Below are 11,847 nucleotides of genomic sequence, written 5' to 3' on the forward strand. Positions count from 1 at the left end.
CGAAGGACACGTCCGAGCCACACCGGCTGTTCCGATACGCGATCGGTGGCGGCAGTGTTACAGTTTCCACCCTGATTCTCTCTCAATGTGACACGGGCGCTAGCGACAGTCTCGACGTCGAGCGCAGGATGCGGGAAGTGAAAAACACTCCACCGCGGATCGGTAGTGTGCTTCGGTGTGTGGAATCAGCGAAAAAGGAGATAAACAGACAGCAGGAGAAGATGAAGGATATGGACAGCACCGGGAAGGGGCCCACGGCGAGACTGGTAAGCCGTATGGAGTCGATAGTAAGGGATGCGGAGGAGATGCTGGCTAATCCGATTACCACAGCGCCCAAGGGATACCTCATTGTTTAAGTTTCACTCCACCCGCATTCATAGGCGGCAAATGAGAACAGGGTTGAGGCCCAAACAAGTGTTAGTAGGTGGATGTGCGTATGTGTTCGTTCGTTGCTGCATTAAGCAAAGCGAACTAGTGTGCACGCGCGGAGGCGAAATCGTAGGAGTCGCGAGAGTTAGATTCACCACAATCTTTGAACTTTCTGGTGACGCAAACCAGTGTCCACAGTAGGAACTATTTCGGTGCTGTCGTGACCAACTGCGCTGTGCACGCGAGTCCCATTTTCTTGGGTGTTGATAACTTTTGCGCGCTTGCCGTATAAGGAGGTAGCGCACGCAAACAAGAAAGAAAGAAAACGAAGGTCCAAATTCCAGGGTCGGTAGGCATTATTTATGTTTTCAAAGGGGTTTATGGGTGTATACCGAATACCAAACTACCGTTCGCGGCGCTCAGGCCCTCGCTGCGGTCCTCACAACAGCACCCACGGGGGATCTGTGTGTAGACCCGTGTGGTGCCGAAACGAATGAACGAAATGTCGTCTTCCTCATATATATATATATATATATTACCTTGCAAAGCTGGGTTTGCTATATTCTGTTCTATTTTTAGTTCATGCTTGAGTATGTTAACTGCCCTTCCCCGTAGGACTTTGTTTTGTTTTGTATTTGCCTATAATGGAGGGTCCAATCGTCCAGTGCTTGGGGATGGAAGAGGATATTTTATTTTGTACAAACTTTCTTCACAGTCATTCCTTTATGCACAAGGACTCATAGTAGCTGCTGCAGTCAGATGGCTGGCACCATTGTGGGCGCTAAAGCCCTTCATCGTTATTCCATTAATTCATCTATTTTTTTTTATTTTTGTTTCTCCTCTCTGCCTGATGAGGCTCAATTGTGCCGGTACATCTTTCAGTTTGTTGTTTGTCCCAATCATAACCCACGCGTGGGGTGCCGTCATTCGCGTGTTTGGGAAAAAATGCAGTGTTTTATTCGACCATGTCAGACTCGCTGGGATTGAGCCGATGCTAGCGTATACTGGAGCTCCTGTAATGTGACCTCGCGACTCTCTTCCCTTTCCTCATCTTAACGGTAGACAAGGTCCTGTTAAAGCTGGCAGGCTCACGAAGGCAAGGTATGGGTTCCGTTGGTCACATGCGCATAAGCAACTTTGTAAATTTTGTATTTTTTGCAGTGCGCTTGTGTGCGAAGCTTTCACATGTATGTACGTTTAGTCACTTCGTCGGTTTGCACTAGGTAGTAATTGGTGCAGATCTCTAGCTTTGCTGGGTGTGGAGGTGTTTCTACGAAAGGAATGTGTTAAAACAATTTTACAATTAATTTCTCCTTTGTTATTTAAAGGAAAGGAACTACTCTATTTTTCACGTGCAGATGCAGTGATCACAATCGAAATGTAATGTTGTAGGGGGAAAGGAGGGGCTTCCTTCAAAAAGTAAGCAATCGGGGTGTTGGTCTTGTCATCACTTGAATGAAGATTGGCCGCTGCCCTTATTTATTGTCGGTAACGAGGAGATTGTGTGGCACCCTTTTTTGCAACATATATTTACGTATTTGAGCTGTTTCTAGTGGCGTATGAGCGAGGTGAGCAAGAGTTTTCCTGAACGGGAGATACGGGAATGGAAATTGTGAGGTTGATGCTTGTTATCTTCTGTCCTCGTAGTTGTTCGCAATTGGTTCTCTTTAAGGCGGTAACTGTGTATGTGTCCGTTTGTTTGTCTGACGTCTTTCTGACTCTTCCACTGCCGTAGGAAAGGAACGGGAAATATATACTTTAGTAAATAGATATCACTCTTTAACCGGTAAGGCGTTGGCTGTATCACTGTACGTCCCCAAAGGCACAGTTACTGGGGAAGGAAATAAGCACCACTCTTGAGAGGAAGAGGCCCATCAACAGCAAATATTTGCGGTACTGCGACCATGGCGGTACTGAGCGAAGATGTCCTCTTATACCTCAAGGAGAAAAACATCCCTATGCTTTTTGAACAAATCGTTCAGAATATCATTTCCGATGCCCCGGAAAGGCCAATGAGTTACATCGGAGATCTGATGCGCCGCGGCATCCCTTTGCAAATATTCATTGCTGGTCCCGCCGGCAGCGGCAAGCGCACACAATGCAAAAACATCGCGGACCGGCTCGGTGTGGTGTTAATCTCTTCCGGCCAGGTTCTTACTCGCGGCGTGGAAAGTGGCAGCGAGACAAGCCAACTGGCACATTCCTATGTTTCACGTGGTGAGCGGGTGCCGGACACGCTGGTGTCAATGATAATGAAAGACCGATTGTCGCAAAGCGACGCGTGTGAGAAAGGTTGGTTGGTCGAGGGCTACCCACGCAACGCACAACAGGCACAGGCCGTGGAGGAGTGTGGTGTGATACCACAGGTCTTTATACTGCTGGATCTGCCTGAAGATTTGTCCTTCAGGCGCCTTGAGCATCGCCGCTACGACCCCGCCACCAATAAAGAGTACCACATGCTGGATAATCCACCACCGGCGGAGGATGTCGCGTTATGCGAGCGGCTCGTGCAGAGGGATGCAGACTTTCATGAGTCAATCGCGAAGCGCCTGGCACAGTACTACGAAAGCATTGAGGGCGTTAAGAAGCACCTCGGGGCCGTTATTGAAGTAGTGGATGCCAGAAAATCTGTTGAGGATGTTGAGCGGGACATACTTGCCGCGGTGGAGAAGCACCGCTTTCGCTAAGAATCCAACGTTTCCCTAATATTCCCTGTGGGTCCCTTATACACCTTTAAAGTAAAATAAAGAAGAGTAAAGGAAGGTACGACATTATGGAACGTGCCAGACGAAGATGAAGGATATGTTATTTAAGATATTTTAACAGTTCGTATGTGCACAGTTTCTTTGTATGAGTAGCAGGTCAGCAGCAGCACTGCTACATCCCTTCTTCCCTTCCCCGTTGTACCTTTTATTTGCCTTCTTTTGTTGATGTTCTTGCGACAACTTTGTGCGGTTGCGACGTCATAGTGAAGCGGGGGTCGCTTTGTTCGCGCAATTTTGTAAGCAGCCTCGGTCCCCTCCCCAATGTCCAATATGCCTCTAAAGGGCACGTGAAGTGTACGTTCGTGTGCTCGTGCCGAAGGGCTGAATGTAAATAGATACAAACCACGACGTGCGAGAGGCTTAAGAGAGGAACATACGATTACGTGGACCTGTTCATTTTTGCATGAAAGTTTAGACGGGCCCCTTGATGCCCTTTTTTATTTTCTCTCGAACTCACGAATTGTAACATAGGCGCCGCACAACCTTAGTACGCCCTATCCTTACTGGCCACGCTCCCCACAACCGGAGGGAAGCACTCACTTGCGCCTCTCTGTCCCTCATTTGTTTCTATTTTAGCACCATTTGGGTACTTTGTGTGGCTGCATGGAGTGGGTGTACGCTCCTGGCCAACTATGAACATATGCATTGGCGTCCGCCCCCAGGGTGATAATAAGTAAATAGGGGTTTGCGCTCGGTGGAGAATGTGTTTCAAATGCCTCCAGAGTGTGTTCAAGGGATCTCCCGGTGCTCGAGAATGTAAGTAGTAGGGGGTACGTAGTTGGGGCGCACCACATCACAACTTGTACGGCGTTTGCCGTCCCTGTTTCAGCTACGCCGTATTGAATGCGTGAAACTGTTACTAACAAGTGCACAGCTGCCGATGGGGGGCCCCTTCCCCGTTTCAGTTCGTGGGAGACCGGTTGACCCACCATTTGTGTTGCCGCTAAAGCCCCTCACTTTAAGTGTCTCATATTATAACTGCTCAATTACCGTTCACGACGGACGGTAAGAAACACACTGAAAACCACTAACGCAGCAGACGCATAGAATCGGCCAGGAAAAAGTGCCCACAAGCACCCTCTTCGCTGTTGTGATTATTACCGCGGCCAAATATCCAATGACAAAGCAAAGAGAAAGGGGAGTTTTAGCGATATATTTTTTTAAAGGGCTGGCAAATAAAGGAAACAAGGTGGGGTATGCTTGCCGAGATGCCCTCAAGCCAATTCGGGTTGCAGGACTGATGAACTCCTGCCACTCAGGCGTTGTGCCTATTCATTAGGGTCCGGTAACCCGATACTCTTCTGCATCAAGTTCCTTTATTACATTTTTCCAACGCCATAACTTGTTCGTGTGGAAACGACGGTGTCGGCGCTGTTGACGTTTAACTTGTTACACTTCATCAGAACTTAGGGTGGCCGTTCGCTCGGTATGGAGATGCAGTGCTCTTCCTTCGAGTGTGGTCGCGCCCCCACATTTCCCTGTAGACCTTGAACTGTCTAACTTTGCGATGTTCGGGCCTTCCAATCACCGAGGGTAGGCGCGACAGCGCAGGCGGATACCCTCGCCGGAGGACCAAAATTTCGTGCCAGTTCCTATTAATTACTGTTGTAGCAGTTAAAATCGTCGCAACGCATAGCGAACCGTACGAACTCCGCCGGCAGCCTGCTGAACCGACAAGGTCCCTTTACTACGGACCACCGTCCGGCCTTCGCCAGCTGGTGAAACAACCATTCCTTAATCGGGAAGCGCTCCCTGCCATAGAGTGCTCGGTTCAATTTCACCGCAGTGACCGTCGCCGTAACCGCCGCCAGACTGCATCCACACGATAGAGGCACCAGGGGCCAACAGCCTTTTTAAAATTACCACCACAACCTGTAGTGGCGGCATCTTTTCAGGAAAGAGGGGCCGCGTGTTGAGGTGCCGGGGGAAAAACGGTATACGTACGGAGGCTCGAACCTGCGGCCACCAAGACGCAAGCACAGAAGTGCAGTTAACGACACCCGGGCCATTACAAAGCCGGGGCCCGCCCGAATATATAATTACTTATTGAATTTATTCTTTGGTATTTCCTAGCTTGTTGCAGCCTACGGAACTTTTGGACAAGGCACTGCATATCTTCTCGGCTATTTAGCTAAGATCAAGTTATTAAACTGTTCTTATCAGAGTAACTCCTGATACGGGCCTTTGGCCCAAGGATCTAAACTGTTGGCTGTCCCGCGTTCTTCCGGGGTTCCACTTGTCCGGATGGAGCGCGACGGTCGCGAACATTTTCCGACAAAACCAACCACTGAACGTTGTAAGGCAGTTATTGGAACGACCCGCATTTCCCATCACTTTATTCTCGCTTGGTGTATACTTTAACGCCTCGGATCCGCCGTGCCCCACCCGGGTGAGTGTCCGCGTAGTTCGCTCCCCCCTCCTCCCTCCGTTTGGTCCTTCAAGTTCACTCTCGCAGGTCGAAAACCTCCTTTCATTTTTTTTTTAGAATTTTCTTCGTGCCTTCGTGAGAGTTTTCCCCCACTGGCGCGGCCATCAGCCATCACCGTAGAGCCCTGAGATGCTATCGGTCTGGCGACTGTGGCAGAGTCTCCCTTTTTCATTCATCCTAATACACACCCTCTATAATTTTTGTTGTAGCTCCGCAGTTGAACGGAATACAGTAGATGGGGCGAGAAGCCCCCCTCACCCCGGACTCTCCCAAAGATGTCAATTAGCAATCCTTTTTTGGAGGTCCACATCACCGGATAGCAGCATCTTAGCGCGGATGATACTGCTGATGGCACGCTGGCACGTGCCCAGGGACCGACAAATGAAAAACGGTGTCCCAGCAAGACGCTGCTGATCCCTGTGCTGTATGATGCCGTAGCCGGAGCACAGCAGTGTTCCCCATGAAAGGAACGCTGCTGGCTCTTGGCTTCCCCCGATGATACGGGGTACTGGACCCTGGCACCACGTTGAGGTGGCCGGCATCGCCAGGGACCTCCTTTCATACGCGCCCACATGTTCTCACTTTCCGAAAAGACAATCCATTCACCTTTTTAAACCTTACAATGCTGGGAAGGAACCGCGGCCCATACTTCAACTTAACTACACAGGGACTCGGTTCGCCACTCCTTCCTACTGAATTAACCGGAAAGCAATTCACAGCTTGAAATCGGACGCCACTGATAGGTAAAAACTCCTTGGTACCGACGAGAACAGAGGGAATAATTCACTTTTGCAGACTAAAAAAAAGTTACGTACGATGTTAAACATAGCTCTTCCCGCACTTGCGCATCAAGGGACAACGCGGCCCAGAAGGAAGAGGTCCTACAACCAGGGGGAGCGATATCAGACTGCACGACTTTAAGGACGAGATTTCTTTCGGTTCGAGGAGGTGAATCTGCTTACAAAAACGTATTCAATGTAAATGAGATGTCGCACCTGTGGTAGTAATGATTCAATTTAGTGTTAACTGAGTATTGGGCCGCGAAAGAAAATCAGTTTGTACGATGCCCTCTCCCTCACACTCCCTGATCCTGCACTGGCACTCCTTTCAACCCCGTTTTCACACTGGTCACGGCTCCTTCGAATACAACGTCGGGCGAAGCGCTGGTGGCATGCCATTGGACAGCCAGTACTTCTCCCATACGAGGAACGCTGCGCATCTCGAAACTCCTTCAACCCTTTTCCATCGGTGCTCGTTTTTGTATTGTGCACAGCAGTGCCGCTTAGTCGGGATTTCGCTTCATACCCTGTACTTTCACCACTTAAGGCTCACAACAGTGCAGACAGTCAACGCAACCGTCCTTAAGGGAGCCGAGGGGAAACAAAAGGAAATACAAAATTCGGGCCGCCCACGCTCGCGTACACAGAGGTTCAAAACGCCCACGAAAACGCATACCTCCATATATTTATATTCATCCTCCGGAGACCAAAGAGGTGTACAGACCCAGATAAAATAGTTCACCCGGCCTTTAATGCAGGTAAAGCACAACAAAAGTAAAGATAAAACGGTTTACGGCACCGGTTGCGGCGATTCCAAACTCATTTAATAATCGTGCTGAACAAAATAAAAGCTTACCGCTGTGACGACTGTCTCTATTGGCGCAACCTTTGTCGACCGAAGCGCTTTCCTGAGTGGAGGTGCTTCCACCGGAAACGGTATTTATGGTGGGAAGCCTCTTTTAATTCTGCCAAAGGAGAAAAACCATTATGACGTCAAGGGGTTAGACAAACAAACACTCTGCAAGTGTGTCCGGAGTGTAATGTAGGAGTGGATCACTCAACACACCACCATCGAACGGAGGAGAGGGAATCCCCGCATTACACCCCCTCCCGCGTTACGGAAGGAATATACGCTGATTCCCCAACACCATTAAGCCAGTGTAAGTGACCGGGCGATTGACCATCCAAGCAGAAATTTATGAGTCCTCTCAAAACTTGCGGCTCTTTTGCCCCCACCCCCTCCCCAATATACACAAGCACCTAAAAAATCCCTAACCATCTTCTGAAGGCCCTTACTATCTCCGACGCCTGACTTGACAGACGCGGCGTCTCAGAGATAGCAAACAGGCGAGGAAATGTGACATAAAGAAAGGTACTGCGAGCCCCTTCTGGGGCCGATGGGTGTCCTTTGAGGGAGAGGATCGAATTCGTTTTCGCATTACCCTGGTTTCATCTTCTCGGCATGCACCGCTACGTGCATGTAGTCGTTTTCGCCGAATGCCTTGTTCGTTCCAAGAGGCAAGCAAAAGATTTGACCGTTTACACGTTTTAAGCCTTACCAAAATTAGAGATAGATGTGCGGCGCGTCGTTCAGCGCCGTATAATAGTAATTCACCAGTTGAGTTAGCGAACCATATTGCTTTACAATTATTTTATGCCAAAATTTTTTTCTTGCCGTACCGCTTCCGCGGTGCATCACAGCGCCCAAATAGAGGGACACTCCTTTTGGTAGTTAAGATAGCTGTGCTCCCCAAGAAAAATACCTACAACGGGTTGCGACAGAACTTTTCCCCAGACAAGCGGAGAAAACTACTGCACTTAATAAGGGGGCACGAAGGGAGCGCCTATGCTGAGAATCTGAACGAAATTTGGAAAGGTAATGTGGAGGGCAGGCCCAATAGCCGCCGCCAAAGAAAACTATTTTCGATGCGCGTCAAGCGGCAAGGGAACAACTTAGGTGTTGATGAGCGCAGCGTAAAAAAAAATTGTGCGATGGCTGTCTGTGGCTGTTGGAAAGGGGTCCAATTGGGGAGGTCAATGGCCAAGACGCTTCTTTGTGTTGCGCCTGCGGTAAATCGCCTGTCGCCTTAACGGCACTGTGCGGCACCTCACTGTGCTCTCGGCGGCGGGTGATGTGTCTGGAGGACGAATCCTGGGTGCATCTCCCGAAAATGCAAACATACAAGTGCGCTCGCCCTCTGTCAGTACCTATGGCTTCTCAGAGGGAACGGCGGGCGGATAACCGCTCCTTCCCCCCGTTAACAAATGGTTTGAACTCTCCCTGTAATACTTTGCCCGTAGTTTCAACACAAAACAAGAAAAAAACCGGTTCTTTGCAAGTCTAAAAAGGAGTCTGTGGTCCAAACACCGCAGGGTAAAGACGTCGCTCTAGGGGATCTGTTGGCGTTGCGGTCCCATAGTTTTTGACAGGCCTTCGCTTTCCCACCTCTAGCGAGCGGTGCTTGCGATGACATCTTGTGAGATGAGTCTTGCTAGGAGACCCTCAGGAAACTGAGCAACTTTTGGCAGTAAGTTTTGGAGTCCAAAACTGTTTGGTGGCTTGAGGAGCCAGGTGCCACACCCACCACATCACGCGGTTTGACAGCGGATCGTCTTCCAAGATATGCCCCAGAAGCACATAATTCGAGGCGCGACCGTTCTTTCTACACTTTTTGAGATGTTTAAGCTACTGACGGGTTGCTATATTCTATACCTTTCCCCTCAGAAGTATGGAGACCTCCTGATGTCGGCATGTTAAGCTATTGCGTCGCCGATGTCTCTCCCGTTGCGGTGCATCGCGGTGTTCCGGCCCCCGATAAGTTTGCAGGGCTCGGCTTACGAATTCGTTTTTGCGGATTGGAGCCTTTGCCCCCTCTGTATAAGCGGTTGCGTAATCACACGGGTTGTCGAAAGGAGGAGCGGCATTGTATTTTTTTCCTGTTCTTTGAAGTGGTGCTCACCCGTTGTTGGGCCCGTAAAGGGGTTGGCGAAGCGGTGGAATACCCCGGCGTCTTCCTGCAGTTACATTTCCCTCAGCCCGGATTCGTGTGGGACTCGTGGGTGCCCCTTTTAGCGACGGCCGGGTAGTCTGTCACCCGGTTTTTTTTACCCGAGCTCTCGGTGTTCCCTTTCCAATAGGTTGCTGTCGCTGGCGTTTCGTTTGCTTCACTCCACTTTTTTCCCCCGGCACCGTGTCGTAAGGGCCCGTCCCGGCTTCCGCCTATTTGGCAATCAAGCCCCGTTGTCGCTTAGCGGAGCGTCGCCCTCTCTGAAGGTGGCTACCCCCCTTTCCAGGCATTAGGGAACTGGTACTTTCTGCTGGAGAGAGTTCTGACACTCGCTAGTGGCTCCTTGCGGTTGGTGCACGAATGTGGGCAATTGCTTGGCGGACTGCCGGGGTTCGAGGCGAAACCGCCGGCAGCGGCGCCCCGCAAGTTATTCGGAGGTTTCACCCTTGATTTCCCGCGCCTCCCGTGTTCCCGCTTCTTTCAGGGGGAATGACCGACACCCCTGTGATGTTTGTTAAGCAGGCTCGGGGCCTGTAAGTGTAAATGTAAGTGTATGGGTGCAGGTGTATATGCGCTGGAGCCTTCTATGAGCGGTTACGTGGCTCCCACTGAATGGGGCAGAGAATGCTTACCGACTCAGTCACACAAAAATACGGGAGTTGTTGAGTTTGTCTACTGAAGCTGGTCTGCTGTGTCTCAAGGTTGGCCGCTTTAACTAGTTGTTCGCGGCCGTGCCGTGGACGGGTGCGGTGGGAGAGGCCCTCGCAAGTTTCATCCTGATCCTTCTTCGCCAGCTGTGATAAGCGGCCCCATTTCTGTTAATTAGTGAAGTGTGGCGTGTTCATTAGTTGCTTCGTACGTTCATCCGCTTGGTGAGTTTATGGGGTTTGTTGGTCTACTGAGGTGAATCACATAGTTTCTGTTTGCGGCATCTTTTACGGGGTATTTCTGTCAGGCGGTGCACTCTCTTTTTGGAAAAGAAGATGCGAGGACCGACTTTTTTTTTCTATTTTTCTTCGTGCTGAAAGGTGCAGTATTTGCTGTATTTTTGAGTGCTTTTAATTTCCGCTTTTTCGCAAATGATGCTATGGCTTGAGCAGAACTAACAGCATGCGGCACTGATAAGTGCACTTGGCTGCCACTAACCTGCGCTTTATTTATGAAACCCACTTCTGTTTCCTTTTTTAAACCATCGACGGATATACGCGTTCAATAGTGTATACGGATCACTTTCCCTTCAGCTAACACGAGTTTGCGTTGCTACCCGGTTTCGAGATTCCTCGTACGTTACCAAGAGAACTAGTATGGAGACCGCGTTCGTAGTTTGTCTCAGTTGTGGCAATTTGTTATTTTTTGTTCATTTTAGTGTTTTACGTTCATGAATTTATGTCCTTGGCGAGGGACTTAGTGACGGATTGTAAGCAAGTACTCTACTTTCGTTCAGTTCTAATATTTTCATTGATCACACTGGTTCACTTGCCCCGGAATCGCCGGACCAAAATCACATGTTTCCTTTCGTAGGAAAGGGGATGTGCGAACGTGAAATAAAGTTTGTGCTCTATTCGTATGGTTACGTTTATATATATTACTGTTTAGTGAAGGCGTATCTTTCAGTGAGAGAGGGAGAGAGATGATAATGAGAGATATTCCGCATTTCCTGTTTAGGATTATACAAGCATCTTCACTTTTTGGTACGTGCCGAAGAAGGCAGTTTTGGATAGGTACCAAGTTTTGACTTTCTCGAGGGATCGTTCTTTGTGCATTTTTCTTTTTCTTTTTTGAAAAGACCATCGCACTACTTATTTCGCCGTCAAGTACCTTTTCTTGCCATTCATTCCTTCTGTTTACTCATATAGGAACTCTAGATTCCTCATACTGGAACCGGTAGTTATTATTATTGTTGCATGCGTGTTTAATGTCTGTTAATAACTAATTATAATGGTTTAAAATGTTCATAGTTCTCGCGCTACTGGTCATGTTTCTAAGACACTGTGGGTATTCCAATAATAACATCATTTTTTTTTAAAAGTGAACTATAATATCTCTTATCCACTTTATCCGTTGGCAGTTTTTTCTTTTTTTCTTTTTTTAAAAAGGAGAATACATATTTTTTTGTTGCTAACCGGTTATTTCGTTGCATGGTCTGGTGTGTATTCCTTGCGGAGATTGGGAGTTGAGGTGACGGGAAGTATTAAGATAAGCTGTTGTGGAGCAATGATATTTATAGACACCCTTTTTTTTTGCGTTCGTTACCTGCGAAAAGGTGACAGTGGTGAGGATTCCCCCCCTCCAAAGCAAAGGAGAGCGAAACTGTTTTTTACTTGTGGAGGCAGCGCCGTTGTACGCGAGGGCATCTCAATGAAATTCCCTACTTAGCGTAGCGATTAATATCTAAGAGATCAGGTGGGGACATTGTGGAGAAATCTGTTTATTCTATTTTAGAGCTTGCTCGGTACTGTTTGTTAAAGGCATTGCTGATGCTCATGCAAAGTGTTTTA

The 11,847-nt window shown here is 48.8% G+C and overlaps 7 protein-coding genes and 1 non-coding gene across 8 annotated transcripts; 5 read left to right on the forward strand and 3 right to left on the reverse strand.

The window, feature by feature from the left end:
- Positions 1–2,273: 2,273 nt before the first annotated feature.
- Positions 2,274–3,056, forward strand: TbgDal_II3970 (adenylate kinase, putative; the record flags this gene model as incomplete). Its single annotated transcript, XM_011773623.1, has 1 exon — positions 2,274–3,056. The coding sequence occupies one exon, from the start codon at positions 2,274–2,276 to the stop codon at positions 3,054–3,056; it is 783 nt and encodes a 260-aa protein (XP_011771925.1).
- Positions 3,057–3,706: 650 nt separating this feature from the next.
- TbgDal_II3980 (hypothetical protein, unlikely) lies at positions 3,707–4,066 on the reverse strand (the record flags this gene model as incomplete). Its single annotated transcript, XM_011773624.1, has 1 exon — positions 3,707–4,066. The coding sequence occupies one exon, from the start codon at positions 4,064–4,066 to the stop codon at positions 3,707–3,709; it is 360 nt and encodes a 119-aa protein (XP_011771926.1).
- A 1,179-nt stretch (positions 4,067–5,245) lies between these two features.
- On the forward strand, positions 5,246–5,390 carry TbgDal_IIsn01. Its single transcript, XR_998559.1, has one exon. It is a non-coding gene (small nuclear RNA).
- Positions 5,391–5,734: 344 nt separating this feature from the next.
- TbgDal_II3990 (hypothetical protein, unlikely) lies at positions 5,735–6,136 on the reverse strand (the record flags this gene model as incomplete). The annotated part of the gene is made up of 1 exon (XM_011773625.1): positions 5,735–6,136. The coding sequence occupies one exon, from the start codon at positions 6,134–6,136 to the stop codon at positions 5,735–5,737; it is 402 nt and encodes a 133-aa protein (XP_011771927.1).
- Positions 6,137–6,625: 489 nt separating this feature from the next.
- TbgDal_II4000 (T. brucei spp.-specific protein) lies at positions 6,626–7,078 on the forward strand (the record flags this gene model as incomplete). The annotated part of the gene is made up of 1 exon (XM_011773626.1): positions 6,626–7,078. One exon carries the CDS (start codon positions 6,626–6,628, stop codon positions 7,076–7,078), a length of 453 nt encoding a protein of 150 aa, XP_011771928.1.
- Positions 7,079–7,838: 760 nt separating this feature from the next.
- On the forward strand, positions 7,839–8,432 carry TbgDal_II4010 (T. brucei spp.-specific protein; the record flags this gene model as incomplete). Its single annotated transcript, XM_011773627.1, has 1 exon — positions 7,839–8,432. One exon carries the CDS (start codon positions 7,839–7,841, stop codon positions 8,430–8,432), a length of 594 nt encoding a protein of 197 aa, XP_011771929.1.
- Positions 8,433–9,092: 660 nt separating this feature from the next.
- TbgDal_II4020 (hypothetical protein, unlikely) lies at positions 9,093–9,428 on the forward strand (the record flags this gene model as incomplete). Its single annotated transcript, XM_011773628.1, has 1 exon — positions 9,093–9,428. One exon carries the CDS (start codon positions 9,093–9,095, stop codon positions 9,426–9,428), a length of 336 nt encoding a protein of 111 aa, XP_011771930.1.
- Positions 9,429–10,804: 1,376 nt separating this feature from the next.
- Positions 10,805–11,140, reverse strand: TbgDal_II4030 (hypothetical protein, unlikely; the record flags this gene model as incomplete). Its single annotated transcript, XM_011773629.1, has 1 exon — positions 10,805–11,140. One exon carries the CDS (start codon positions 11,138–11,140, stop codon positions 10,805–10,807), a length of 336 nt encoding a protein of 111 aa, XP_011771931.1.
- Positions 11,141–11,847: the final 707 nt, after the last annotated feature.

This window comes from Trypanosoma brucei, chromosome 2 (assembly GCF_000210295.1).
Source record: "Trypanosoma brucei gambiense DAL972 chromosome 2, complete sequence".
NCBI lineage: Eukaryota > Euglenozoa > Kinetoplastea > Trypanosomatida > Trypanosomatidae > Trypanosoma > Trypanosoma brucei.